The sequence below is a fragment of the Lepus europaeus genome, chromosome 7, assembly GCF_033115175.1.
Source record: "Lepus europaeus isolate LE1 chromosome 7, mLepTim1.pri, whole genome shotgun sequence".
Classification (NCBI taxonomy): Eukaryota; Metazoa; Chordata; class Mammalia; order Lagomorpha; family Leporidae; genus Lepus; species Lepus europaeus.
The window spans coordinates 77,218,468-77,245,021 of NC_084833.1; the positions used below are offsets into that span (position 1 = coordinate 77,218,468).

Sequence of the window (26,554 nt, forward strand, 5' to 3'; positions counted from 1 at the left end):
CTCCATGGAGCTTCCATTTTAGCAGAAAAAGTGATTATAAATAATAAATATAATAGCTAAATATACAGTATGTTAAAAAGGCATCCACAGTCTTCTCCAGTGAAAGGCAATAATAGCTAGCATTCATTGTATATTTACTAACCATCAGAACTGTAATTTCTATAAATGATCATCAAGGTACAACTACAATCTCCATTTTAAAATAAGGAAATTGATACTTAGGCTAAGTAACTTCCTCAAATTATATATTGAAAAATCATAAATCAAACCTGAACTATTTGAATCCAGAATCCACCATCATTTATCAATGTTGAATATTCTCAACTACTAAACCATAGTTTTGTACTATTTCTTTCCAGGTTTCTGTATCAAGAGCCTCCCATTCAATAAGGTTGAAAAGATATTTCACATCTACTATATTGATTCCTGACTCTAGGCTACATGCTTGGAATGCAGCAGGGGAGGCAGGCGTTTTGTTGAGCCAGGTTAAACTGCCTCTTGGGTTGCCCACATCCCATATCAGAGTGTCAATTTGAGTACTTACTGCTACACTTCTGATCCTGTTTCTTGGAATGAAACATGGGAGGCAGCGGATGATGGCCCACGTGCTTCTGCACCGACTCCTACATGGAAGACCTGATGGAGTACTGAGCTCCTGGTTTCAGTCTGGTCCAGCACTGGCTAGTGTATGCATTTGGGGAATGAACCAGTGAATGGAAGATCTCTCTGTCTCTCTCTTTCCCTCTCTCTCTGTCTCTCTCTCGCTCTCATTCTGTTACTTTGCCTTTCAAGTAGATAAAAATAAACTTTAAAAAAAAAACTCATTAGCTAGTCAATAAATATGTACTAAATTAGTCATCCAATGTCAAAGGAAACTTTTTAATAATAATATTTTTATTTTGGGGGCAAGTGCTGTTGTGTAGCAGTCTGCAGCACCAGCATCCCATATGGACACCAGTTCGTCTCCGTTGCTCCACTTCCAATCCAGCTCCCTACTAATGTGCCTGGGAAAGTGAACATAGGATTGCCCAAGTCCTTGGGCTCCTGCACCCTCTTGGGAGAACCAAAAGAAGCTCCTAGTTCCTGGCTTTGGATCAGCCAGCTCTGGTCATTGCAGCCATTTGTGGAGTGAACCAGAAGATGGAAGATCGCTCTCTTTTTCTCTCTCTGCCACTCCCTCTCTCTCTCTAATTCTGACTTTCAAATAAATAAATAAATGGCTTATTAAAAATACTTTAATTTTTAATGATAAATCATCAGGTTTTTATACTTCCACCCTTTGTCCAGCAGTTTTTTTTAAATTAATTAGTTATTTTTTTGAAAGGCAGTTACAGAGAGAGAGGGAGACAGAGAGAAGTATCTTCCATCTGCTGATTCACTCCTCCCCAAATGGCCAAAACAGCCAGGGCTGGGCCAGGCTAAAGCCAGGAGCCAGGAGCTTCTTCTGGGCCTCCCATGCAGGTACAGGGGCCCAAGCACTTGGGGCATCTTCCAGTGCTTTCCCTGGTGTTTCTTTGCCAGCAGAGGCTTAACACACTACATCACAATGTAAAAAGTGTTAAAAATGAAAGAAAATATGATGTAGGTTATGAAATCTGACTTCAAGATAAGACTTTATGACACACACACCAAATATAGTTCTTCCAGCTTAGCAACTAAAATGAACTAAATCATACTACTTCTACCTACCTGTAATTGCTTGAAGAAGGGAACTAGTGAGCACTGAGTTCACAGTTTCTGGACCCTACACCCAGAAGTATGTGACCAGACAAAGGCATTTATCCTGAGAAATGTTTTTATGTAAAAAGTCTTATAAATTATGTAAATGAAAACAAACTCTGTGGCGTAGTGGGTAAAGCCGCTGTCTGCAGTGCCAGCACCCCATATGGGCGCCGGTTTGAGTCCCAGCTGCTCCACTTCCAATCCAGCTCTCTGCTATGGCCTGGGAAAGCAGTAGAAGATGGTCCAAGTCCTTGGGCCCCTGCACCCATGTGGGAGACCCGGAAGAAGCTCCTGGCTCCTGGCTCCTGGCTTAGGATTGGCCCAGCTCTGGCCGTTGAGGCCAATTGGGGAGTGAACCAGTGGATGGAAGACCTTTCTCTCTCTCTTTCTCTTTTTTTCTCTCTCTTTCTGCCTCTCCTTCTCTGTGTGTAACTCTGACTTTCAAATAAATAAATAAATCTTTAAAAAAAAGTTAACTTCTCATAAAAACTACAATGCTAAGGTGTATCTAAGAAAATATTTGTCAACATACTTTACACTAAGAATACTTTACATTAGTTTTGATGATGCATTTTATTTCAAATTAACAAATTATTTGATAAATTAAGTCCACATTGCATTAGTATTGAGATTGGAGAGGAGAGGATCCCTAAGCACTCAGTGAAAGTGGATGAAGGTCAATGACTTTGGCTCTCATGAGTGAGCCTGTATGCTCAAGCAAGTACTAGTGGGAAAAAAGAGCATTTTATCAGGGCTAGCACATGACAATCCTAAAATATTTCTTACAGGAGTTGTGTTATGGAGTATTTTTTTTAATTTCCCACAGTCATTCAGTCAATGAAAGAAATGGGTAAAATACTCTTCATATGACACACAACCCACAGATGAACTTTCATATTTCCCAAATGAATTTTTAATGTTCATCTCTCTTTTAATTCTTGATGCAAACAGTGACCTCCTTTGATGCTGCTCAGGGTGGCCATGACGCTTGAGGAAGATAGGGGAGAAAAGCTCTCTGTGATCATTAGGAACTCCAAAGGCCTCTAGGCTTTTTAAGGATGTCTTATGATTTCTTTCAGGGACCTAATCAGATGAAGAGTAAAGTCATGGGTTATTCAGTAATCTGCTTGTCCAGGGCTTTTAATCATAGAGTAAGGAAGCCCTCTAGAATAAAGATTTTGCATTTCAAAAATATGATAAAGGGTTACCTTAAGACTATGCAAAAAGGCCTACAGGGATACAAAAAATGAAATTGTGTGTGTGTATGTGTGTGTGTTTGAGTCTGGGTGTGTCAGATCAGAGTCAAGAAGATAGCTTATTTCTAGAAAGAAAAGACTTTTGTATATTGAGGTCACTGGGCCAGCTCACTTGGAAAGTTTATCTTTTTGGCATTCCAGCAAGGGGTCACATTCAGATCAGGGCATTTCTAGCACTCACATTTTATCCTTCCTTTGTCAGATGACGGCCTCTCTGGTGTTTCTTATTAAAAGAATGAGAACCATGTGATTCCTGGTGAGTGCCTACTTAGGGGCATAGTAGAGACCTGATGAACTTCTCATTAAAAAAATTAAAATATTACTATTCAAAAACTTCCTTTGGCCTGGTAAGACTCATTCAACACACATTTACTGAATAGCTAATGTGGTCCAGGATATGGGCTACGTGCAGCTCATGCATAGTTCCATGGAGTGTTTTTTCGCCCATGAGGCACGTCTAAATTAAGGAGTGTTATAACGGAAGCTGGCACTGAAAATGATCTAATTCATAATGTAGGTTCCCCACTTCTCTTAGTCTCTAAATACACACTTAATAGCAGTATAGATATGGCTCATGATTCACTTCCAGTTTTGAAAGGCATTAAAGATATCAACTCAATCGTAAAGGTTAATGCAATTGCTGCAGTAACAATTTGGGTAGCTTCATGATAAAAAGGAATTGACTTGAGAGTCAGAAACATACAAGCCTTAATTTTAATCAGCAGCTACCAGACCACACTTAGACACATGCATTTCTCTCCTAAGAGTTGGTTTTGTTATCTGTCAAGTGAAGTTTGTGTGGCAGATCTCTATGGCCCCTTCCTGCTGTTATGCCTTAGATGAAATCAAGCCATACTCCACCCCAGTCCCAATAGCCTGTAATGGCTCATTTGGTGTCATAGTCTTCGCTAAAAATACACACAAGCTTCACAGTCATAATGGGTATTTAAAGATATTTTCACTTTGTAATTAGTACCATATAGAGGCTCTCAGTAGGCATAATCAAGCAGTGAATCTTTTAGACAGAAATAAAACCAACAGCAGGAAGTGTGATAGGTTTTCTATTAAACTGAGCACACTCTTTTACTGCTTTGCTCCTAACCAACTGCCTCTGTGTCTTCAGGTGAGTCATGTTACCATTCTGAGCCTCAGTTTCCTTATGTCAACAATAAGGAAATAATAAGGAATAAATAAGGAAATAAATAAGGAAACTGGATTGTACATTCCAAATTAAATGTGTTAATTCTTCTAGGAAACCTCTCCCCCAACTCCTGCTGCATCCTCCACTGTGTTCCTGGGACAACTGTCAACACTGCTGCCCAGAGTTGTGCCTTCATACATCTTCAAATTCCTTCCTCACCCTCGTCCAGATGGGCTCCAACATTCCACCAACACTGCGACTTCAGAAGAGGCTCATGATTGTGGACTCTGCCTCCACCAGCATTGCCACCGCTCCAGCTCAGCCTCTCATTGTTCCTCACCTTGACCCCTGTCAGCTCCCTAACCAGGACTGTCAGCCTCTAGGTTCTGTCATTCCCTCTCTTCTCAAAATAAATATGAAAGTAAATGTAAATAATCCAGTAAATAACTCATAGATGTTCATTGGAGGGGAAAATTAACATTATTCTACCAGGGTTATGTGTTGCAATGAGTTTCAGACTGGAATGCTTTGCTTTCTGAATTGTTCTCGTATTCTTACGAAATTATCCTTGGGAATAAATTTACTGAGTTTCAAATAATACAAGTCTTCAGAAAGTTGCATAATAAATCATCTGATATAGAATTTATAAATACTCTTCCTCCAAGATTAATATGATGCTGTCTTTGTGTGGGACCCAGGAATCTGTGTTTTGAAGCATTCCCTAGACAATGAATGATATTAACTCTGAATCCTTTAATAGCATAGAATCTTCTTTCACACAGTAAAGCTTGCCACTGTATGCTGCTGTTGTAACTAGTCAATAATTTTATATGCCTAAAAAAAAGACTCTCATAAACGTTACATGTAAGATTGTGCATCTTTGGCTGTCATAGTTTTTCCAAATTCTTTTCTGATCACTTTCTTCAAAGTGTTCTGTGGCCAAGCCACACTGGGCTAACATCTTGTTCTTCCTAAAACACATCCTTCATTCCTTCCTGGATTTTCTTTCTTTTTTACATCTCTGTTCCCAAAGCCTGAATGCCCTCTCCTTTTTCTCCTCCCACGCTGTTCAATGAAATCTTATGCGTCCTTTAGTTGTACCCTGAAATCTCACCACCTTTGTGCAGCCTTCCTTTTCCTGACAGAAGAATCATTGATTGCCTATTGCATGACCCTGCAGCATTTTCTTTGTCCTACACCATTAAGGCACATCATGCTGTGTACTCATGCTTCACTCTCCACCAAGGCATTAAAATCCTGGAGAGCAGGTTGCTCATGTTTTAATTGTAAACTGATGCCTATTTCATCACTTTTGCATATGGTAAGAACTCAAGGTGCTTAGTGGAAATAAACTGAAAATATGATTTCTTCTTTCTCTAAATTACAGGATTATATATTTGTACACTAGTGTTGCATACTGATGTACTTACTCTATATTCAACTCTCGTTTCCAGTATATAATCAATAGATATTCACTGGAGGGGAAAATTAACATAACCAGGGTTATGTGCATATGTGTTGCAACAAGTCTCAGACTGCAATGTTTTGCTTTCATAATTGTTCTCATCTTCTTAAGAAATAATCCTTGAGAATCAATTTACTCTATTCCAAATAATCTAAATTTGGGGGTCATGGCAGAATTAAAAGACACTAGTGTCACAAAGATGTTGTCTGTATTTCCAGAAGTGATCCTGTGAAATGCATGAAGTCAATATAAAACCGAAAGTAAACACGAATCTTACACGATAACCTGGAAGAAAATAAATCAAAGTATATAACTGCTGCAAAAGCTAAAAGGACACCGAACTTCTAATGGCTTCAGCTTGTTTTGAAGGCTCAGGAAAAACTGACATAGTAGGATCAGTCAGGCTGCCATCCTCATGAGCAAGGTCTCCCCAGTCTGAGAGCAGCCGTCTGACACTGGCAGTGATTTTGAAACTTTTTCATCTTTTCTCTTCACTACTTTGCCGTGCCAACTCAATGACAGAAATGTGTCAATTAATCACCATTTTCCCAAGTCACTTTGGCATATATACTGGAACTAACCTTGTGTAATATTTCCTGATAAAATTATATGCTGTCTGGTAGCCAAAACCAAGATTCTGTAGCCGCTGTGACAAGCACTGCACTCTCTACAGTAATCCCTAAATCCTTTTCCCCTTTCCAGTGGATACTTTCAGGCTTACCAAGTCTTTGAGAGTTGCCTGCCACGTCGCATTCATCACTTTCCCTCCTCTTCCACTGCAGTCATTCTATTTACAATTGTCTCATCTCATCTCATCTCATTTTGCCCCTTTAACAAAAAATTTTAAGATCCAGGAAATGTTCTAGCAACCAGAAAAAAAATATTTTTGCCTTCATGATGATTACACTCTAGAGTAGATAGATAATAGTTAAAATATGTATATAAACAATACTATATTAGCTGATGAAAATAATTATGGAGAAAAGTAAAACAGGAAAGGAGAAAATGATATTCTGGGATTGCAGGCAGAGTTACAGATTGGCTAGCAAAAGTTTCAATGAGAAGATGTCATTTGAAAAAAAACAGAAAGAGGTAAAGTAGTAAGCCCTCTGAATATTTTGGAGAAAAACATTTTAGACAGAGGAAGCAGCAAATACAAAGCAACAAATACAATCCAAATGCACAAATGAGGCACTAGAGTGGAGAACAAAAAGGAGGCTGGGTGGGCTGGAGAGGAAGGATTGAATGAGAATCTGAGTCATGTGGGGGCCTCAAGAGTTCAGATTGTAGACAGTTTCAGGCCATTATATCCATGTAGCCTTTAATTCTGAGTAAGGGAGGATAGCATGGAAGGTCTGTGAGAAGATTAGAAATACAACCTGACAGAATTAAATAGATAACCATGGCTTATGCACTGAGTAAGAAATGACTTAAAGGAGTCAAGGTGCGAAGTAAGATGCCAAGGAAGAAGTTATTAAAATAACTGAGGCAAGAGATAATATGATTTAGACCAGAACACAAGTGGTGAACATGGTTAATAGTGTTTGTCTTCTGAACATATTTGGAGATAGAGATGATAGACTGGATGTAGGGTATGAGATTATGGAGCACGATTAGCAGAGTCTGATTAGCTGAGATGGAGAAGACTTTTGGCAGTCACACGTTTGGATACGGGAGTAGGTTGGGGATTCTGGCAAGTTGAGCTTCAGGTGTTTGTTAGGTAAGAGGTGGCTTATGCCATTGGGTATAAGAATCTGAACTTCTAGGTGGTGGCCAAAGCTGAAAATAGAACTTGAACTTGTACTTTAGTTTCTGTACTTCTCTGCCTGATTGAACCAGCAAAGCCACGTTTTTCACTATCATTTCCCAAATGAACACTTTTGGTGTTCCACTACTGCCTACAGCATTTGCTCCAGACTGCTGACATGCTCTGTGATTCACAGAGGATTTAAAACAATTTGAACTTTCTAACAGGGACAGGCTTCTGGCCAAGTAATTAAGATGCTGGTTTAGACACTGAGATCCCATATTGGAGTTCAAGCCTTGGACCTGCTCCTACTTTCAACATCCTGCTAATGCACACCCTGGGAGGCAGCAGATGATGATTCAGGTAGTCACATTCCTGCCACTTACATGAGAGAACTGAATTGACACCGTGGTTCCTACTTCAGCCTGGCCCAGTTCAAATGATTGTATGCATGTTGGGAGTAAACTAACAGACGAGAGCTTTGTCCATATGTCTGTCTGCTTCTCTCTCTCTTTCTCTCTAATAAATAAAAATAAGATAAAAACAATTAGGCTCTCTCTTTCTGGAAGGGAATATTCTTAAAAGTAATCAGTGTCAGGGCCGGCGCTGTGACATAGTGGGTAAAGCCGCTGCTCCACTTCCAATCCAGCTCTATTCTATGGCCTGGGAAAGCAGTAGAAGATGGCCCAAGTCCTTCGGCCCTTGCACCTGCATGGGAGACCCAGAAGAAGCTCCTGGATCTTGGCTTCAGATTGGTGTAGCTCCAACTGTTACGGCCAATTGGGGAGCGAACCAGTGGATGAAAGACCCTCTCTCTCACTCTGCCTCTCCTCTCTCTGTGTTAACTCTGATTTTCAAGTAAATAAATAAATCTTAAAAAAAATTAATCAGCGTAACAAAATATTTAAAAGTCAGTGAAACTTATGTGATTCTATTTTTGAGGAAATAATTGCTATTGATCCATCTTTTTAATTGAAAGGCTCTTGTTGCTGTGCATCTAAGATCCTGTAGTTATTGCTATGCCACAGAATAGTCTACCATGTTTTGGCTTGTTCCAGTACACCCATCAAGTTGTACATGGAGATTTGTGGAGGGAAAAAAATGGAGTCAGGATTGTTGGGGGAGTTTTGTTACCATTTTCTAGGGAAACAAGTGACAGTGGCTGGGTGGTCCAGAATCGGGAACACATTTTTCAGAGAGGCTCTTGAAGGACAAACAAGTGTTTGCCAGGTAGAGAAAAAGAGTTCATTTGTCTTACCCCTTGGCCTCCCAAGAGATTTTTGAGATCGGAAATCTTGATTTGAAGTTGAGGGCTAGAATCAGCCTTGCTGGACGCTGCTAAGTTCTGTGACTTGCTTTGCCTCTCCCTCACACCACAGCGACCCCGCTCCCACTAGAACATAACTTCTCCATTCTCCTTCACCTAATCAAGTCCTACTCATTCTTCAAAACTGGACTCCACTTCGTCTTCTCAGAGACTTTTTAGACTCAGTCCCACACTCCTCTCTTCCTCAGCACTGGCTGACTGCATTGCTTGCTGGTCATCTAATCAGGCCCTGGCTTGTACTACTTCTTTTTTTGGACTACACACCTCTATAGCCTGTGTCCCCAATTACACTGCAGACTCCTTGAACCCACAGTTGAATTACTCAATCACTGTGCCTGTCTCCAAGCACTCTAAGCAGCTTGATCTGTGCTCACAAAGGACCTACAGAATAGAATGGTAATACAAGTACTCTTGACATAATGAAGTAACAATTAATAGCCATTCTTGTTTGTGACAGAGAACCCCAGCAGGGAAAGTGGAGACTGAATAAAGTTCTCTGACCCAACTTGTTTATTTTGTATGCCCTTTACTAAGAGCCACTCTGAATCTTCCTACAATTAAGAACTATAAGCTCTTCCCACAACTTCTTTAGCCCTCCCATAAACATATGGTTCTCCTTTCATCTTAATGCTGGTTGTCACCTCTTATAGGCAAACCTGTCTTTGTTAAACAGCAGATGGGGAATATGTTGAATTAAACTAGAATAAAAGTTTTCTGGGAAAAAAAAATTAAACTGGAGTGTGTAAGAGAATAAGATTGCATAAAAAAGGAAATGTTCTTTTGTTAGGTATCCATAGGCAACAGTCATAGAAGTAAAGGAGTATGAATAAATTTCAAAAATATTCTCATTAAATTCTAAATTTATAGTTATGATAGGTACTATAAGCGTGGGTGCAAAAATGAGTGCTACCACAATATCCCAGCAAATTTTTCCAAACTATTTTTAGATTAGGCTTCAATGCTACCAGCTTAAGAGAAATACCTGGTTTGGATTGACATAAACTTCCATAGCAATCAAAGGTCCAATAATGGATAAAAAGAAGTAATGAAACTGAGTCAGAAGTCGGCATGAATCAAGGTAGAAGGCTCAGTATACCATGGTTTTAATTTTAAAAAAAGAAGCTAAAAATACTTCCACTGAGTTTAAAGTACAAATGGAACAAACAAAAAGCTATCTCTGAATTTCTTAGAGTTTGAGACAACATTACTAAGTAGCCTTCAAGGATACTTTTAAAAATAACTCCTAAGAGACCCTGGACTCCAAAGGTTTGATTCTTAAAAAAATTTCTAGATTTCTCTAGGAGCATAAGTGCCAAAACGTGTGCAAAAGTGGCCTGAGATGACACAGTAGACACACAAAGTACAGCCAGATGTTTAACCTGTCAAGGCAAACACAGGAACACTGAAGATCAGACCTCTAGCCAGGGTAGCTTTCAGTCGGATTACTGCATTCCTGTGGATGTCCTCATGTCTTTGCAAAACTCAGATTGGGGAAGTTACTGTGATCAAAAGCAAGAATCATGTGAACAGGAAATGTGTGTGCCTTTGTCCATGGAACTTCTCAAATAACAATGACTCCAAGGCTTGAGAAGTTCCATGGACAAAGGCATACACATGCCTAGCAAATTGTAGTTATTAAAAATGAAATAAGGGGTGAGTGTTTGATGTAGCAGTTATTGCTTGCGCCACCCACAACCCACATATGAGTGCCTGGATTCAAGTCACAGTTCCAGTCTCAATTCCAGCTTCTGGCTAAAGCACACCCTAGGAGTCAGCAGGTGAATGAATAAGCACCTGGGTCCCTGCCACCCATGTAAGTCCTGGATTCCCAAGTTAGGCCTGGCCTAGCCCTAGCTAGCTATTGTGGAAATCAATCTCTCTCTTCATTTTGTCTCTCTCTCTCTCTTCCTCTCTCTCTCTCTCTCTGTCTCTCTCTCTCTCTGTGTCTCTCTTTCTTTCTCTCTCTCTTCTCTTTTCCTGCCTTTCAAATAAAAAAATGAAAAAAATTAATGAAATAAAATACTTTTATTTTACTTTGTAAGTTCATTTTTCCCCAGAAACATTTTATTAAGGAATACAAACTTCATGTATTTCATAAATACAACTTTAGGAACATAGTTATTCTTCCCACTGTATTGACCCTCCCACCTACACTCTTACCCCTCTTCTTCCTCCCTTTCCTATTCTCATCCTTATTTTTTTACTAAGGTCTATTTTCAATTAAATTTATATACATAAGATTAATTTTATACAAGTGAAGAGTTCAACAAATAGTATGAAAAAAAAAAAAAACAGTTCCTTAAAAGTCAAGATAAGGGTTCTTCAAAGTCATTGCATCTCAAAGTGTCAATTTCACTTCTATAGATTACCTTTTAGGTGTTTTATTAGTTTTCACAATTTTTCAGATAGCTATTAAGTTGTTGGAACATAATACTTAATTTGTATGAATCTTGATGTGAATGGAAGGGGAGAGGGAGCGGGAAAGGGGTCGGTTGCGGGTGGGAGGGAAGTTATGGGGGGGAGCCATTGTAATCCATAAGCTGTAAATTTATATTCATTAAATAAAAGTTTAAAAAAATAATTAATTTGTTTGATGCTTTTTAATGAATAAAATGGTTAGTAATTCTTTAGGCCTAAAGGTGTGATGAAACGATCACTTTGATATTTGGGAAATGAGAAAGCTTAAGGATTTCTATAGCTTCTACAGTGTATTGTTTAAATTTAAAACACATACACATGCAAACAGACCCACAGGACAGCATGAGACAGTATTAGTTGTGATATCAAATACTGTTGCCATTCTTAACTTTAATTCTCAAACTAGAGACTTGTGTCCCTGGGCTCTGTGATTTCCCTGTCTAAAAGTCATATGTGAAGACAGATGCTATTAAGCCAAACCAACCATGTGGTCTCAGAAATGATGTGTGAAGAATTAACCTCATTCAATTATCAGCTGTATTCAGAAGTGTAAAGGTTTGAAAGTTAATTAATTACTCCTGTAAAATATATAATGTACATCTTCTAAATGCAATTTAAACAACCCATGAGATACAAAACTATTGCATTGTTTATCATGTGTTAGGAAATACTAGAGTAGAATGATTCAAAATAGATTTAGAGGATCTGGCACTGTGGTGCAGCGAGGTTAAAGAGCCAGTCTGCAATGCCAGCAACCCATATGGGCGTCACGTCATATCCCAGCTGCTCCGCTTCTGATCCAGCTCCCTGCTAACATTCCTGGGAAAGCAACAGAGAATGGCCCAAGTCCTTGAGCTCCTGCACCTACGTGGGAGACCTGGAAAAAGCTCCTGGCTCCTGGCTTCAGATCAGCTCAGCTCACACCATGTGGCCATTTGGGGAGTGAACCAGCAGATGGAAGACCTCTCTATCTCTACCTCTCTCTGTAACTGTCTTTCAATAAATAAAATAAATGTTTAAAACAAGACATAAATTTGTGAATATTGGTGTCTTTAAAAATAATGGATGAGAGGGGGCATTTGACACACAGTTAAATTTGACACACAATTATGACCCCATTGAGATATCCACATCCCATTATGGAGCGCCCGGGTTCCATTCCAGTTCCATTCCTAATTCCAGCTTTATGCCAATGCATACCTTGGGAAATAGTAGGTGATAGCTCAAGTACTAGGTCCTCACCACCCTATGTGGGAGACCCAGACTGAGTTCTCAGCTAACAGCCCCAGCCAGCTGTTGCAAGCATGTAGGGAATAAACCAGCAGGAAGGATTTTTTCCCTTGCTCTTTCTTTCTGTCTCTCTGTCTTTCAAATTAATGAATAAATGAGTACAAACTTTGAAAAGTGACACTGTCTACTAATAAGCTTATTGTGAAAAATGAATGATAGGATGCATATTGATTTCACTTGTATGTGGAATCTAAAAGTGTTGATATCATAGAAGTAGAGTAGAATGGTGATTAACAGAGGATGGGACTAATAAAAGGATGACGGGATTGAGAGGCTGATTAACAGGTAGTAAGTTAGTAGAAAGAAGTTGTGGTATTCTATTGCACAATACAGTGACTATACAAAACAATAACATTGTGTTTTTTTAAAACAAATATAGAAAAAAGTATTTTGTTTGCTTTCAGCATAAAAATGACAAATGTTAGAGATTTATCATGATTTCAGCATTATACAATGTATACATGTATAACATCACATGGTACCCCATAATATGTACAATTTTAAGTACCAGCTAAATAATAAAAATATTTAATGTAAAAAAAATGAACTAATGCTTATAAATGCATAGAACCATGCCTGACAATAAATAGTGGCTATTAGTAGCATATTATATTGTAGGAGAAAGCAGTCTTCCCACAAAGAAATTTAATTTATTTGTTTTAAACTTCACTCTATAAAATAAACCAATTTGTTTGAACAATCCAACACTATAGATATTTTCTTTGTCTGCATTAGCCTGACAAAGTACACAAAAGTGGTTCATCATTCTTGAGAAAGTAGTTTTAAACAAGACTGATAAACCAAATAAAAGTTAAATCCAAATACGAACAATAAGGAACGAAGTTTAAACAAGTTATCAATGGAGCAGGCATTTAGCATAGAGGTTAAGATATCCACATCCCACATCAGAGTGCGTGGGTTTAATATGTGACTCTAGCTCCTGATTCCAGCTTCTTGGTAATGCAAACCCTGGGAGACAGTAGTGATGGCCCAATTACTGGGCCCATGTGGGTTACCTAGACTGACTTCACAGCTACTGGCTTCAGGCTAGCCCTGACCAATGCAGAAGTGAACCAGTTCACTTCTCAAAGTCCTCTCCCTTTTTCCTTCTCTCCTTCCCTCCTTCCTGTTCAATGATTAAAATATTTTTTAAAACACATCAGTAAACAAATGGCAAAAATTACACACAGTGAAAAGTAATGACATTTGAAACTATTGAATATCTTACATTCTCCACATCTTGTTTCCAAAAGCCTGCTCTTACTTGATTCTCCTCCCACTTGAGAATTTCTCCTTCTTTACTTCATTGCTGACTCTACAACATTCATTAAATTATTTAACTAATCATGGTAGGGTCTGCTGAAAATCAGGAAGGACAGGTATAAACTAATAAAAACCTTAATGGGAAAAGTAGCACAAGGGAAGTAAAAGAAAGTTGCATGGGAATAGACAGGAAGAAGTAGCTTCTGATGGGAGGGTGTATCAGGGCAATCTTTGTAGAGGAGTAGCCCTTTCAGATAGGATATAGATGTGTGGAAACAAAGGAAGGGCCACAAAAAAAAAAAAAAAAGTCAGAAGCAAAGACACAGAGGCCACAAACATGGGAGTAAACAAGGAAGAACAAGGAGTTGAAGTGGCTGAAATATAAGCCTCATAATGGATGGAAATGCTGTTAGAAATGTTTTCTGGGGGCTGCCATTGTGTACCAGGTAAAGCTGCCAACTGTGATGCCAACATCCCATATAGAGGCCAGATGGAGTCCTGGCTGCTCCACTTCCAATCCAGCTCCCTGCTAATGTGCCTGGGAAACCAGTAGAAGATGGCCCAAGTCCTTAGACCCATGTACCTACATGGGAGACCCAGAAGAAGATCCTGGCTCTAACTGCTGAGGCCATTTGGGAAGCGAACCAGCAGATGGAAGACCTCTCTCTCTCTCTGTCTCTCCCTCTCCCTCTCTGTAACTAGGCCTTTCAAATAAATAAAAATTAGTCTTTACAAATAAATGTTTTCTGGAACCAAACTGTGAGTGAGTTTGGGTGTTCCCAATGCTAAGTCACTATTCGTTTTCTCCATTTCATGGATTTCTACAGAATTGTATGCTTACCCAATTCAATTATCATTGTATCTCAATGCTTAAGGCAGCATCAAAACACTTGGTGTCAAAAGTAAGTTTTTAATACACCAAGGAACTCTATGTTCTGGTTGTATTTGTATGACTAACAAAGACTGCTTGCCAGAAAAGCTGATGCCACCTTCCTTCTGGATCACAGCTTCCTCCTCTGTGAAATGACTGATGTGGTTTTAATGCATCACCAAAGATTTAACTTTGTAAAATTACCTTTCAAGAAGTTATTACCCAGCCCCTATATCACGGCACAGAGGGTTAAGTGCTCCTTTAGATCTGGCATCCCATATGAGAGTGCCAGTTTGTCAAGTCCCAGTTGTTCTGCTTCCGATCCAGCTCCCTGGCAATGTACCTGGGATGACAGCAGATGCTGGCCCAAGTATGAATGCCCTTACCATCAACATGAGAGACCTGGCAGGACTTCCAGAATCCTGTATTCAGCTTGACCCAGCCCCCTGGCTTCAGTCTGGCCCAGCCTCAACTGTAAAGGTCATTTGAGGAACAAACCAGCAGATGGAAGATTCTCTCTCTCTCTCTCTTTCCCCCTCCCCTACCCTCCCCTCTTCAAATCAATAAATAAATATTTTTAAGAAGAAATTATTACTCCATATAATGAATCTAAAAATCATAAAGATGATAATTTTCTTGGATCAATAAATGAATATTTCACTACAAGTTAGGAAGACTGTTAAACAAAGAAGCACAGCTTTAAAATAAGCCCACTCTTCCATTTTTATGATAAAGAAATAAAACAGAATGCGTCTCGCAAGAAAAATTACCCCATTTTTCAATTCTAACCTTTAAGTATTTTAAATGTTAACGTTTGTAAAAATGAATACAATTTTAAGGTTGTTAGATGTTGTTTCATTGACTTTTTAAGATCAATGATACATCTTAGAATTACAACAATAATGGAACAGTTGATTAATAAACTTTGTTGAACAAATTCTCATTGAGCTCCTACTGCATGTTAAGTACAATGTTAACACCTAGGGAAACAGGTTGGAGGAAAATGAATTTCCAAATGCAGTAATAAGGGATATCTAATCTAAGTATGGAATACTAAGAATTAGAGAAACAGTGTCTTCCCCAGTCACATGAAGTCAATAAAGACTTTCTGAAGGAGGTGACATGATAAACTGAAGAAGGATCCACAAGAGCTATCTAAGGAAAGAAGAGGAAGACTCGTGTATCCAGAAGCAATTGCATAAACTGCAGCATAACCATGGAGATAGGTAAACTGTGGATACTGGAAGAGATCTGCAATAGTCAAGAATCATAATCTGAGAGATGAGACTGGCATAGGTGACATATGCCTGATCATAAATGGACTTCAATTTCATGCTACAAAGTTTAGCCTTTACTTCTGAAAGTGATATTGATCTACTGAGGGATGTCAAACCGGATAGTATCAAAGCAGAGAGTGACACCATGCTGAGGATTATCTCTATGATGAATCATATATTGATATGTGGGAAATCTTGAGGAGGGGATGGGCATGAAGAGACTGTTAGAATAGCTCAGATGAGCTGTAAATAAGACGTGAGTTTTGAAAACAGGAATAAGATAGTTATTTTATAAGGTACAAGCTATAGCATTTCATTAGTTAAGAGTAGAAAATCAGAGAGAGAGGATGATAAAAGTTAAAACCTGAGCTATTTTCAAAGATTAATTTCCAATCATGAGACTTCTTAACCAATTCCCAAAAAGCTGGAAAAATCACTGAAATTCAGTCATTTGGAATCCCTTTAGAACATCAGACTTGGCCTTACTAAGCTGAAAGAGACTACTGCAGTACACCAACCTAGAAGACAAGAATCATCCCTTGTTAGAATAAACCCAATCTCACCCCCAAGTAAACAGAGCCACTCCATCTATCTGGGAATATTCATCCTAGAATTAGAGAAAGCAAAATAAATAAGTGAGTTTCTCAATGGTTGAAAAATTTTGCAGGATTCCCCAAAGTGAATTTTCACAAGAGGTGAACAAAGTGCTCTAAGCCTACCTCAAAACAGCTAGTTTCAAAAATACATCAGGTGAGTGTGGCTCTAGTATTAACCCCATTGACTGCTGAACAGCAGCCATCTTAATTGGGCAACCAGTTGCCATGCTATATTTCAGCTTTGCCTAATTTTCTTACCTATACAATTGAAAACAAGACCTATTTTCCAGGCTCAATATGGTGTTTAAATTGTAAATATTGCTTTGATAAATTGAGAAATGTAAGGAATTTTCACTATTACTCTTAATTGTTAGTTAACATATATGTCTTTCCCTAATTTATCTGCTGCTTCTCTGTTCCCACTTCCCTTCTCACATGTAATTCCTAACTTTTGCCAGATTACCTGAAATCCACAAATGTCTTCTTACGTCCATGTCCTGCTAAAGAAGGCCCCCTTGCTGCCTTTCTTTTTGCAACTGACACTTTCCCTTCAGAGCACTTGTGAAAACAGTGATTAAATAATCTCCATGGTTATGTTCAAATATCATTATGCTCCACTGGACTCCGTGAGTCCAAAAGAGCAAAGAATGATTCAGTTCATTCAGCCCTAAATCCTTCTGCTTATCAAGTGAGTAAGCTTTCCCAGGCAAGATCTTATACCCCTCAAGTTGTCAAACTTTAAAGCTCGTCTTTAAATAAAATGCAGTAAAATAAACTTGCTAGTACTTCAGCCTGCAAGGAGAGTTTCTGTTCCTGACAAGAAAACCACAATGAGATAGAACCATTAGATTTCCTACTGCCAGCATCAGGCCTCAAAGGACTTTAGTCGTTTCTTACTTGTAAGGGCCCAGTAGGTCCTCCCTCAATGGCTCTGACACAGAATCTGTCCTCTCTCCAGTCACTAGCCCATCTAACACCTCGCCTCAGCACTTTGACTATTCTCATCAGAATGTATAAAACCTATATGCTGGGACCGGTGCTGTGGTGCCGTGCCAGCATCCCATATGGGCTCCAGTTTGAGTCCCGGCTGCTCACTTCCAATCCAGCTCTCTGCTATGGCCTAGGAAAGCAGTAGAAGATGGCCCAAGTGCTTGGGCTCCTGCACCCATGTGGGAGACCCGGAAGAAGCTCCTGGCTCCTGACTTTGGATCAGCACAGCTCTGGCCATTGCAGCCAATTGGGGAGTGAACCAGCGCATGGAAGACTTCTCTGTCTTTGCCTCTCCTTCTCTCTCTGTGTAACTCTGCCTTCCAAATAAGTAAATCTTAAAAAAAAAAAATCTATATGCAAGGGGAAGCCACCAGAGTGATGTTCTTAGCAGATAACTTGACCTTGGTATATGTGAAAGTTGGAGGAGGAAGATTAGAGTTAGCCAAGAGGCTAGGAGAGCAGACTGGGTAAATAAAATAGCGTTGTCCCTGGTCCAAGGAAGTGTGAAAAAAGGTATAACCAACTGAGCTGGAGATTGATGACATATTCAGGCTCAAAGCAGAGGGAGAAATGAGGATACAGGTTTCAAGTCTAAATGCCTGGGTGGAAAGGTAGTACACAAAGGTGAACACAAAGTATGAAGAAGTATGAAGTCCAGTGGGTAAGGAAAGATGTCCTGGTAAAGCCTACAAATAGCATAATTTACTACTCATCATTAAATGCGAATGGTTGTGAATATACAAATAGCCCCCTCTTATCTATGGGAGATACATTCTAACAACTCCAGTGGGGGCTTAAAATTGCAGATACTATCATCCCCTATAATGTATTCCCTTTTCTATCATCACTAAGTCATTATCACACTATGTGGGCATAATTTTGTAAGAGAAAAATTAGCATGAATTTCTTTTTCCTTCTTTATTGTTCTTACCATAGATCTTAACAACTGCAATGGAGATCTTTAAAACTGCAGATACTATCAACCCCTTTAATGTATTGCCTTTTCTATCTTGACTGAGCCTTTAGCACACTCTGTGGCCATAATTTTGCAATAAGAAAATTAGCATGAATCTCTTTTTCCTTCTTTACAGTTTCATGGATAGATCATTCTTACCACAGATCTTAGCAACCTCAATATACAAATTTTTTGTCTTTATTAAATCAAGAAATCTCCACTTTCCACTTAAAGGAAGAACTTTACAGCTTCTCATTGGAATATCTGAATTTCCAGCATCACTACTTTTTATAAAAAATATTTCTTTATGTATTTATTTTATTTGAAAAGGAGAGAGACACAAAGAAATAGAAAGATATATCTTCCATCTACTGGTTCACTTCCTAAATGCCCAAAACAGCTGGGGCTGAGCCAACAGCCTAGAATTCAAAACAGGCCTCCCATGTGGGTGGCAGGGATCCAACTGCTTGGGCTATCACTTGCTGCTTCCCAGGGTAACAGGAAACTGAGATCAGAAGCAGGCCCAGAACTTGCACCCAGGCTTCAATTTAGAATGCATGTGTCCTAAGCAACACCTAAAGCACTCACTACACCAAATGCACACCCTCAGCATCACTATTCTTGCACTTCAGGGCCACACGTAAGTGAATACTGCAATACCACAAAAGTTAATCTAATAATAGAGATGACTACAAGCACTAACATACAGATATGCTGGACACAGAGATGATTCAAGTAGCAGGCAGATTTCATTACACTTCTCAGAATAGCACACAATTTACAACTCCTGAATTATTTTCTGAATTTTCCACTTAATAATTTTAGGCCTCAGTTGACTGTTTAACTGGAACTGTGAAAAGCAAAACCCAGATAACAGGGAACTACTGCATTCAGTTTGTATTATTTTCTTCTTGTTTTTATTTTGTATATTTCAGTTGTGGTACATTGAGCACACAATGCTTTATTAACAGAAAGCAAATACAATCTTGCTTTTTATATAAACCTTGCTGTAGACATATTCATCTTGTACCTATGTGAGATATTGTAAAGGAGATATCCAACAAGAAACTGGAATTTTAAGTATGAAGCTTATGAGAAGTCAAGGTTACAGGCATAGCTTTGTAGCTATCTGCATTAGTTTTAAACCATGAGTATGAATGAGATCCTGAAGAGAAGGAGATAGAAGTAATGAGAATTAGGGGATGAAACTACCTCAAGTTGCTCAGCCCTGAAATCACTCACGTGGTATGAGCATAAGAAATAACACACTACCTCACAAATTTTGCCTAACCTGCAGAGTTTTGGTCTCAGAGTGGAAGGCTATGATGCAGACTGGATCCACATAGCACCACAGGAGTATTGTGAATTTCCTTAATCTACACATATTCCTCACTGTTACAGTGATTTTCTTCCATGTGTGCATCTCCACTAAACTGTGAACTTCTTAAAGAATCAAGTCTTATTCAATTCTTCACTCTCCTTTGTGTCCACTCACCTACACAATGCACAACAGATACCGGGCATTTAATAAATATATTTGCTGGAGAAACCAACCACACATGTGAGGGCTACTCCTTTTATCCCCTTCCTCTAGCAAAAGACTTAGCTTTCCTTGGCCAAACTGCTACCTGATTTCCTGTCAGAACTAGTCCTCTCAAGCCTAAAGGGTGCAGCACATCCCACGTGTCTATTGCCCATGTCCTTAACAGACATAGATTCTAACAACAGCCCTGCAGGAGGCCCTGCGCTTCCTGCCTCACACATTCCTCACCTGAATTCAGAAGTTCACTACTTTTGCTCAATACACACACTTATCTACCTGTAAGCACACAACATGTGATTCCACACAGCACTTAGGAAAATCTATAATTAGCCAGGCTAGAAACAAAAAACTACCAAGCAGAGTGGCCTGGACCTGATATGCTTTTTTTCTTTTTTCTGACTTGGCATACTGGTTGCCAAATTTAGTTCTTTCTGCTTTTCTAAATCCATTACCTTGCCCTTTAAGATTCTTCTTATAGGACTCCTTGGAGAACTGCAGTATTGGGAAACAGGTACGAAGGGGATGGTGGAGTTCCAATCCTTCCTTTAGTTGAATTCATAGCCTAAGAGCACTTTACAAAGTCTATGACAACCTACCACTGTGACCCAAATAAGCGGCACAGCCCCTGGAGTGCAGTCAGTTAGCTGCCAAGGACTCCTGACTCTGGGCCCAACCTGCCTTCACCTATCTGCCTATAGGATAGTTAATGGACTCTTGCGATTCCTTGTCAAATGCTTAGGTAGGAGGGAAGTTCGTGTAGATATGTTCTGCATGGAAATGCTCCTCTTATGAGTTGTTTGAAGCCTTTTTTATTTAGTAGAGCCCTGTGGTGAAACTTTAGTATGGTAAAGAAGCACTATCTAAATGCTCTGCCAACCTAATTTATTTTCTACTGTATTTGTTAAATCTAGGGTTGGGTTTTCTGATGAGTAACAGACTTAATCATCTCTCTACGTATACATGTACAGGAGTTGAACTGTTCCTGTTCTCTGCCACTTGTGGCCATTGGCAAGTGCATTACTTCTCTGATCTTAGATCTGCTCTAAAATAAAATGTGTTTAACACCATCTGTTTCGTTTATACTCTCAGCAATGCTGGGACAACCAAGCAAGCAAATATACATGAAAGTACATAATAACAATTACATAATAACTAAGATAATAACAATTTTATAAGTAAATAATGACAATTACAGTAAAAATAACAATGGCTTTTTTTCAAAAATGCTAATTTTTATTTCAAAGGCAGAGCAAAGGAGACATAGAGAGACTTTTCATCAACTGGTTCTTTCTCCAGAAACCCACTAAAGCATGGACTGAGCCAGGCCAAAGCCAAGAGCCCAGAACTCCATCCAGGTGTTCCATGTGGGTGGCAGGGAATTGAGTACTTGAGCTGTCACTGGCTGCCTCCCAGCGTGTGCACCAGCAGGAAGTTGGATGGGTAGGAGAGCAAGGAGTGGAACCTCCAATATGGGATGGGTGTCCCAAGCCGTGTCTTAATTGCATGACAAACATCCACTGCTATTTAGCATTTATTATATGTCAGGCAGAGCTTTACAGGAATTACTTGATTAATTCTTACAACAACCCCAAGATGAAGGTTCTGTTATTATCTTTATCTGTCAAACAGGAAATCGAGGCATAGATTTTAAGTAACTTGCACAAGTCACAAGGGTAGTAAGTAAGGAAGTTGAGATAAACTGCCACATACTGCCTGCACACCAAGGCTCAGTGAAAAATGATATAAAGTATGATAGAGACTGCAGCAGATGACACAGTAGAACACATCACAGAAAAATAAAATAATCACCATTTTATAGATGGTATATGTGTCCCAGCAAGGTTTCCCAGCTTAGCTAATGTCAAGTATTGCAATTTCAGAATATTTTTAATTTAGATTATATTTAGAATACATCTAAGGTACTCTATAGACATTTTAGTTACTGTTATTCAAAACATCCCAATTTCCGCAGCTGGGTCCCAAAGCACATCATGTATTTTAGATAAAATTGCATAATTTTCTATGAAGTACTAATTGAACACTTATAATATCTGGATTTGAAGAGTAGCAAGAAATAAATAATCTCAAGTATGAACTTTTTTCTTTTTCCCTGATTATAAAAAGAAAAAAAAAACCCTATAAATGCACATCATAACCAACAATCAAAATTTCAGAAATATATTTTCATTTCTTTTACTATTTGCACAATGATACTGAGTAATATCCAAAAACCAGTTAAAATAAGGTAGGGACAAGCTTATTAAAAGAAGAGAGCAATGACTTTAAAAGGAACACGGGCATAATCCTTGTGGACCAACTGTGTGCCAGGCACTCACTACCTTCTGGGCACAAAGAGCATGGCTGCGTTCCAAGTCAGACAGAACTGGGTCAAATCTGGTTCTTCCACTATGATATGGGTGGCCTTGAGCAAATGTACTTACTTTGAGTCTATGAAGAGCTTCTAAACACAGAGCTCAGACAGCTGCTCCTCTACGGTCAAATGTTTGCAATCCAGGGCAACTGCTATTCCCTCTAAGGACTTGTAAGACTCATCATCTTGTTTCAAAATCCACTTCACAAGCCTCTAAAGGTACATTTTGGAGTCTTTCAGGGTCAGTCTGGCTTGTCTAAGTAGCTACAAGGGATATATCATGTGAATGTTCTGGACAATGAGGGCTCTGTTTTTCAATGAACCAAATGGGTATGAAGAATTTAAGTGAGCAAAGATTTCCTTTGTAGTAGGCACATTAATGCAAAGCAGGCATGCTCTAGCTTTTTGGGCACCCCACCCTCTCAGATGGAGGCCCACTCACCTTCACTATATGTCCTTTCCAGACACACACCCCACAGTTGAGCACAAAAGAGGGAAAGGAGTTTTCATATCTTTGGGAATATAGTCTGTGATTTGATGGTAGCGACAGTATACTTAGTTGACTGGAGTTTCAGTGGGCAGTTGAGGGTGGATCTCATATTAACTAGTAACCCACAGGTTGGCCTGTGCAGCTCAAAATGTGCATACTACAACCATCCTTTGGTTCCATGGCCTAGGTTCTGCTCAAGCAGATTTGCCTGCTGTCTAATATCTAACTCAGTCCATGGGACCTCTAGACTTGAGGTTGCCAAAGATGGGTCACCATGGAGCCTCAAAGCTCTGGGAAAAAAAGAGCTCCTTACTGAGATGCTGAACACCATATTATCTGCATAGCTGATTCTTTAGGTTCCTTATTTTTTATTTATTTGAAAGACAGAGTGACAGAGAACAGGGAAAGAGAGAGATAACATGATCTTCCATTCTTTGTTTCACCCCCCAAATAGCTGCAGTGGTTGGGGTTAGGCCAGGTCAAAGTCAGAAGCCAGGAACCCACGTGGGTGGCAGGGATAAATAGTTGGGCCATCTTCTGCTGCCTGCAATGCACATTAGCAGGGAGCTAGATCAGAAGCAGAGCAGCCACGACTCAAACTGGCACTCCAGTATGTGATGCTGATGTTGCTGTGTCACAACACTGGCTCTTTTGCCGGGTACTCACAGATTTCTGTGATTATAGCTCCCAGGATAACCTCAGTCTACAACCATGGCACAGGAAGCACTTCTAAGCTCTGTAATTAAATTGCACCTGAAAGGATGCTGTAAAATGGTAAAGCAGAAAATAGTTCTGGGAACTTGAGGACAGAATATATGTATATTATAGAACCACAGGTTATTAGGATTTAATCTGCATGTGAGTATCAAGTCCTTCTTGTGTACCATTTACATGTGCTCAAAAAAATGGTAGCTGGTATTAATAGTAATTTGGCAAACTCAAGAGGCTTCCATAGCCTTGGCAGCTCATGTCAAGAGCCTTGGGTGATTACTGACATCATAAATAAGAGTCTCAATCGTTAAATCAACAACAGGAGTCACTGTGCACTTACTCCCCATGTAGGATCTCTGTCCTTAATGTGTTGTATGTACTATGAGAATTAATGGTGTAACTAGTACTCAAACAGTACTTTATACTTTGTGTTTCTGTGTGGGTGCAAACTGTTGAAAAAAAAATTTTTTTTTTTTTTTGGGACAGGCAGAGTGGACAGTGAGAGAGAGAGAGACAGAAAGGTCTTCCTTTGCCGTTGGTTCACCCTCCAATGGCCGCCATGGCCGGTGCGCTGCAGCTGCCGCACCACATTGATCCGATGGCAGGAGCCAGGTGCTTCTCCTGGTCTCCCATGGGGTGCAGGGCCCAAGCACTTGTGCCATCCTCCACTGCACTCCCTGGCCACAGCAGAGAGCTGGTCTGGAAGAAGGGCAACCGGGACAAAATCCGGCGCCCTGACCAGGACTAGAACCCAGTGTGCCGGCGCCGCAAGGCGGAGGATTAGCCTGTTGAGCCGCGGTGCCGGCTAAACTGTTGAAATCTTTACTTAGTATATACTAAAGTGATCTTCTGTATATAAAGATAATTGAAAATGAGTCTTGATGAATAATGGGATGGGAGAGGAAATGGGAGATGGGATGCTTGCGGGTGGGAGGGAGGTTATGGGGGGAAAAAGCCACTATAATCCAAAAGTTGTACTTTGGAAATTTATATTTATTAAATAAAAATTTAGAAAAATAGTAATCCCCAAAGAACTGCTGTGTAGTAGCATTATCACTTTTGGTTAGTCCTGCTGGTTGCCCATCTTTGTTAATTACAGATAAGGAAATTGAAACAGCCTAGGGAACTTGTCTAAGTTTGTTTACTATGTATGGAGTAAAATGGTGATTCAGAGGGTGGCAATTTGGGCTCTTGACCACTATGATCCTTAATCTCCCCTGTTTAGGTGTGGAAGCTGAGACCCACAGACATATGTGTTAATGCCTGAGGTCCTTCTTGCTTAGCTTTGACACAAAGCACAAATCCCAGTTTACACTCCCTTTTAAAGGGTAAGTGACTTCTAACCTGAGTCTTGGACTCATTTATGCAGTCAAGAACTTTTCAGTCTCTAATGCAGACACCAACAAAGTACACAGACTCACAGCAGATTTTCAGACAACATCTGAAAATGCCATCTTCAGGTCTCTGACAACCACTATGCTGGTAGAGCTACGGAAGATCACTCCAAATGCATGCCAAGGGCTTTATCATAAGACCTGGCAGCTCGTGATTAAAGAGGCACTAACTCCCCACATCCGAATGCCCTGTCAAACATTTTCCACATGTTGCTTCGAGCCATGATAAAGTGTTTCCAGTCAAACACATCAGCTGAAATGAATCTATTTTGTGCAAAAGGTTTGGCTAGTCCAGCACTTAGAAAGAAAGACTACTGGTTCCCCAGGTCATTAAATGATCAGGGATGAAGTAGGGCTGTTCAGAGTGGTCCACGGAGAATCCTGAGGATCCTACAACTCCTCTGAGTAGGAAGGTTCCTGAACTTTCTTTGCCCAGCCCCTTTCCACTCAACAGAGTTGCAGCTGAGTTGAAGGGACTTGTTCACAGTCATGCAGCAGGTTAGTGCAAGGCAGGACCAGGACCTGTAATAAGGGATTGCACATACCCAGGTTCAAACAGCATTAGCTCAAGGACTCACTCTGTGGACCTAACTCCTGGTACACAGTCTAATTATGTTTTTAACCATTGTAAAAATGTTCATTTTCCAGATTATCCAAGGAAAACTTTAGGGTCAAATCCAGAAATCTTCTGGCTAAAAATAGCCTTCAAATATGTAGTACAGAACCTTCTTTTGATAAACGACAGCCAGCCACAGAGCTAGAAAAATAGAGATATGAGAGAGAGAGAGAGAGAGAGAGAGAGAGAGAGAGAAGAGGAGAGAGAGAGAGAGAGAGAGAGAGAGAGAGAGAGAGAGAGAGACTTTGCCCTCGATATACACATAAAGGGTTGGAAACTGTAATGGACAAACACCATCTATCCTGGGACTACAGCGGTGTCAGCTGTGAACAGGCTAGGGGCTTTCCCTGAGCCTGCCTGGCACGGAAAGCCCTAAGGGACACTCTGGGCCGCGCCCAGAAAAGAGCTCCCTTGGAGAACTGAATGCAATTGTACAGTCTCCCTCTGGGTCACCTGGGACGCCTGCACCGGGCGGAGGGATCCCAGGGGAGAAAGTGGCGGAAGCGAACTAAAGCAATAGTAACAATGCCGGCGGTGCACCAGAACTTTCAGCTAGAGCGAGAAACTTTTTATTTGCTTTGAAACCAAGTTTCCCACCCATCAGTACAAGCCTCTCTCGCCGAGGGAGCGGTCGATTCGGAGCTCACCCTTGGGCCGGAAGCCGCGGCCCCTGAGCTCAGAGAGCAATTGCGAGGCGCTCGCACCCACTGTCCGCTTCCCGCGCCCTCACCTGCGATGTCCCAGAGCTGCAGGCGCACCACTGTCTCCGGGTCCCAGTGCAGCACCTTGAGCGCGAAGTCCACGCCGATGGTGGCCCGGTAGTGCGAGGAGAAGTTCTGGTGTACGTAGCGCTTAATGATGCTGGTCTTGCCCACGCCCAGGTCACCGATCACCAGCAGCTTGTACAGGTGCTCCTTGTGCGGGGCCTGCATCCTGGCTGCCGGCCGGCCTTGCCGTGCCTGGCGGGGGAAGCGCAGCCTGGGTTAGGCGCAGGAGAGAGACTCGGGGAGCGCGAGTGTGGGCGCAAGGGAGAGGCTGCCGCGGCGGGGCGGCGGGGCGGGGGCCAAGGGGCGGAACTCCTCCCCCAGGGGTTAATCCTCCTTCCTACTCC

General features: G+C 40.4%; 1 protein-coding gene across 1 annotated transcript in view; it reads right to left on the bottom strand.

The window, feature by feature from the left end:
* RAB38 (RAB38, member RAS oncogene family) overlaps nt 1-26,411 on the bottom strand; it is a 70,914-nt gene extending 44,503 nt beyond the window's left edge. Inside the window, exon 1 of the mRNA XM_062198291.1 lies at nt 26,174-26,411. Coding sequence (XP_062054275.1) covers nt 26,174-26,375 — 202 coding nt within the window. The 5' untranslated portion in view covers nt 26,376-26,411. The remainder of the gene's footprint in view (nt 1-26,173) is intronic.
* Nucleotides 26,412-26,554: the final 143 nt, after the last annotated feature.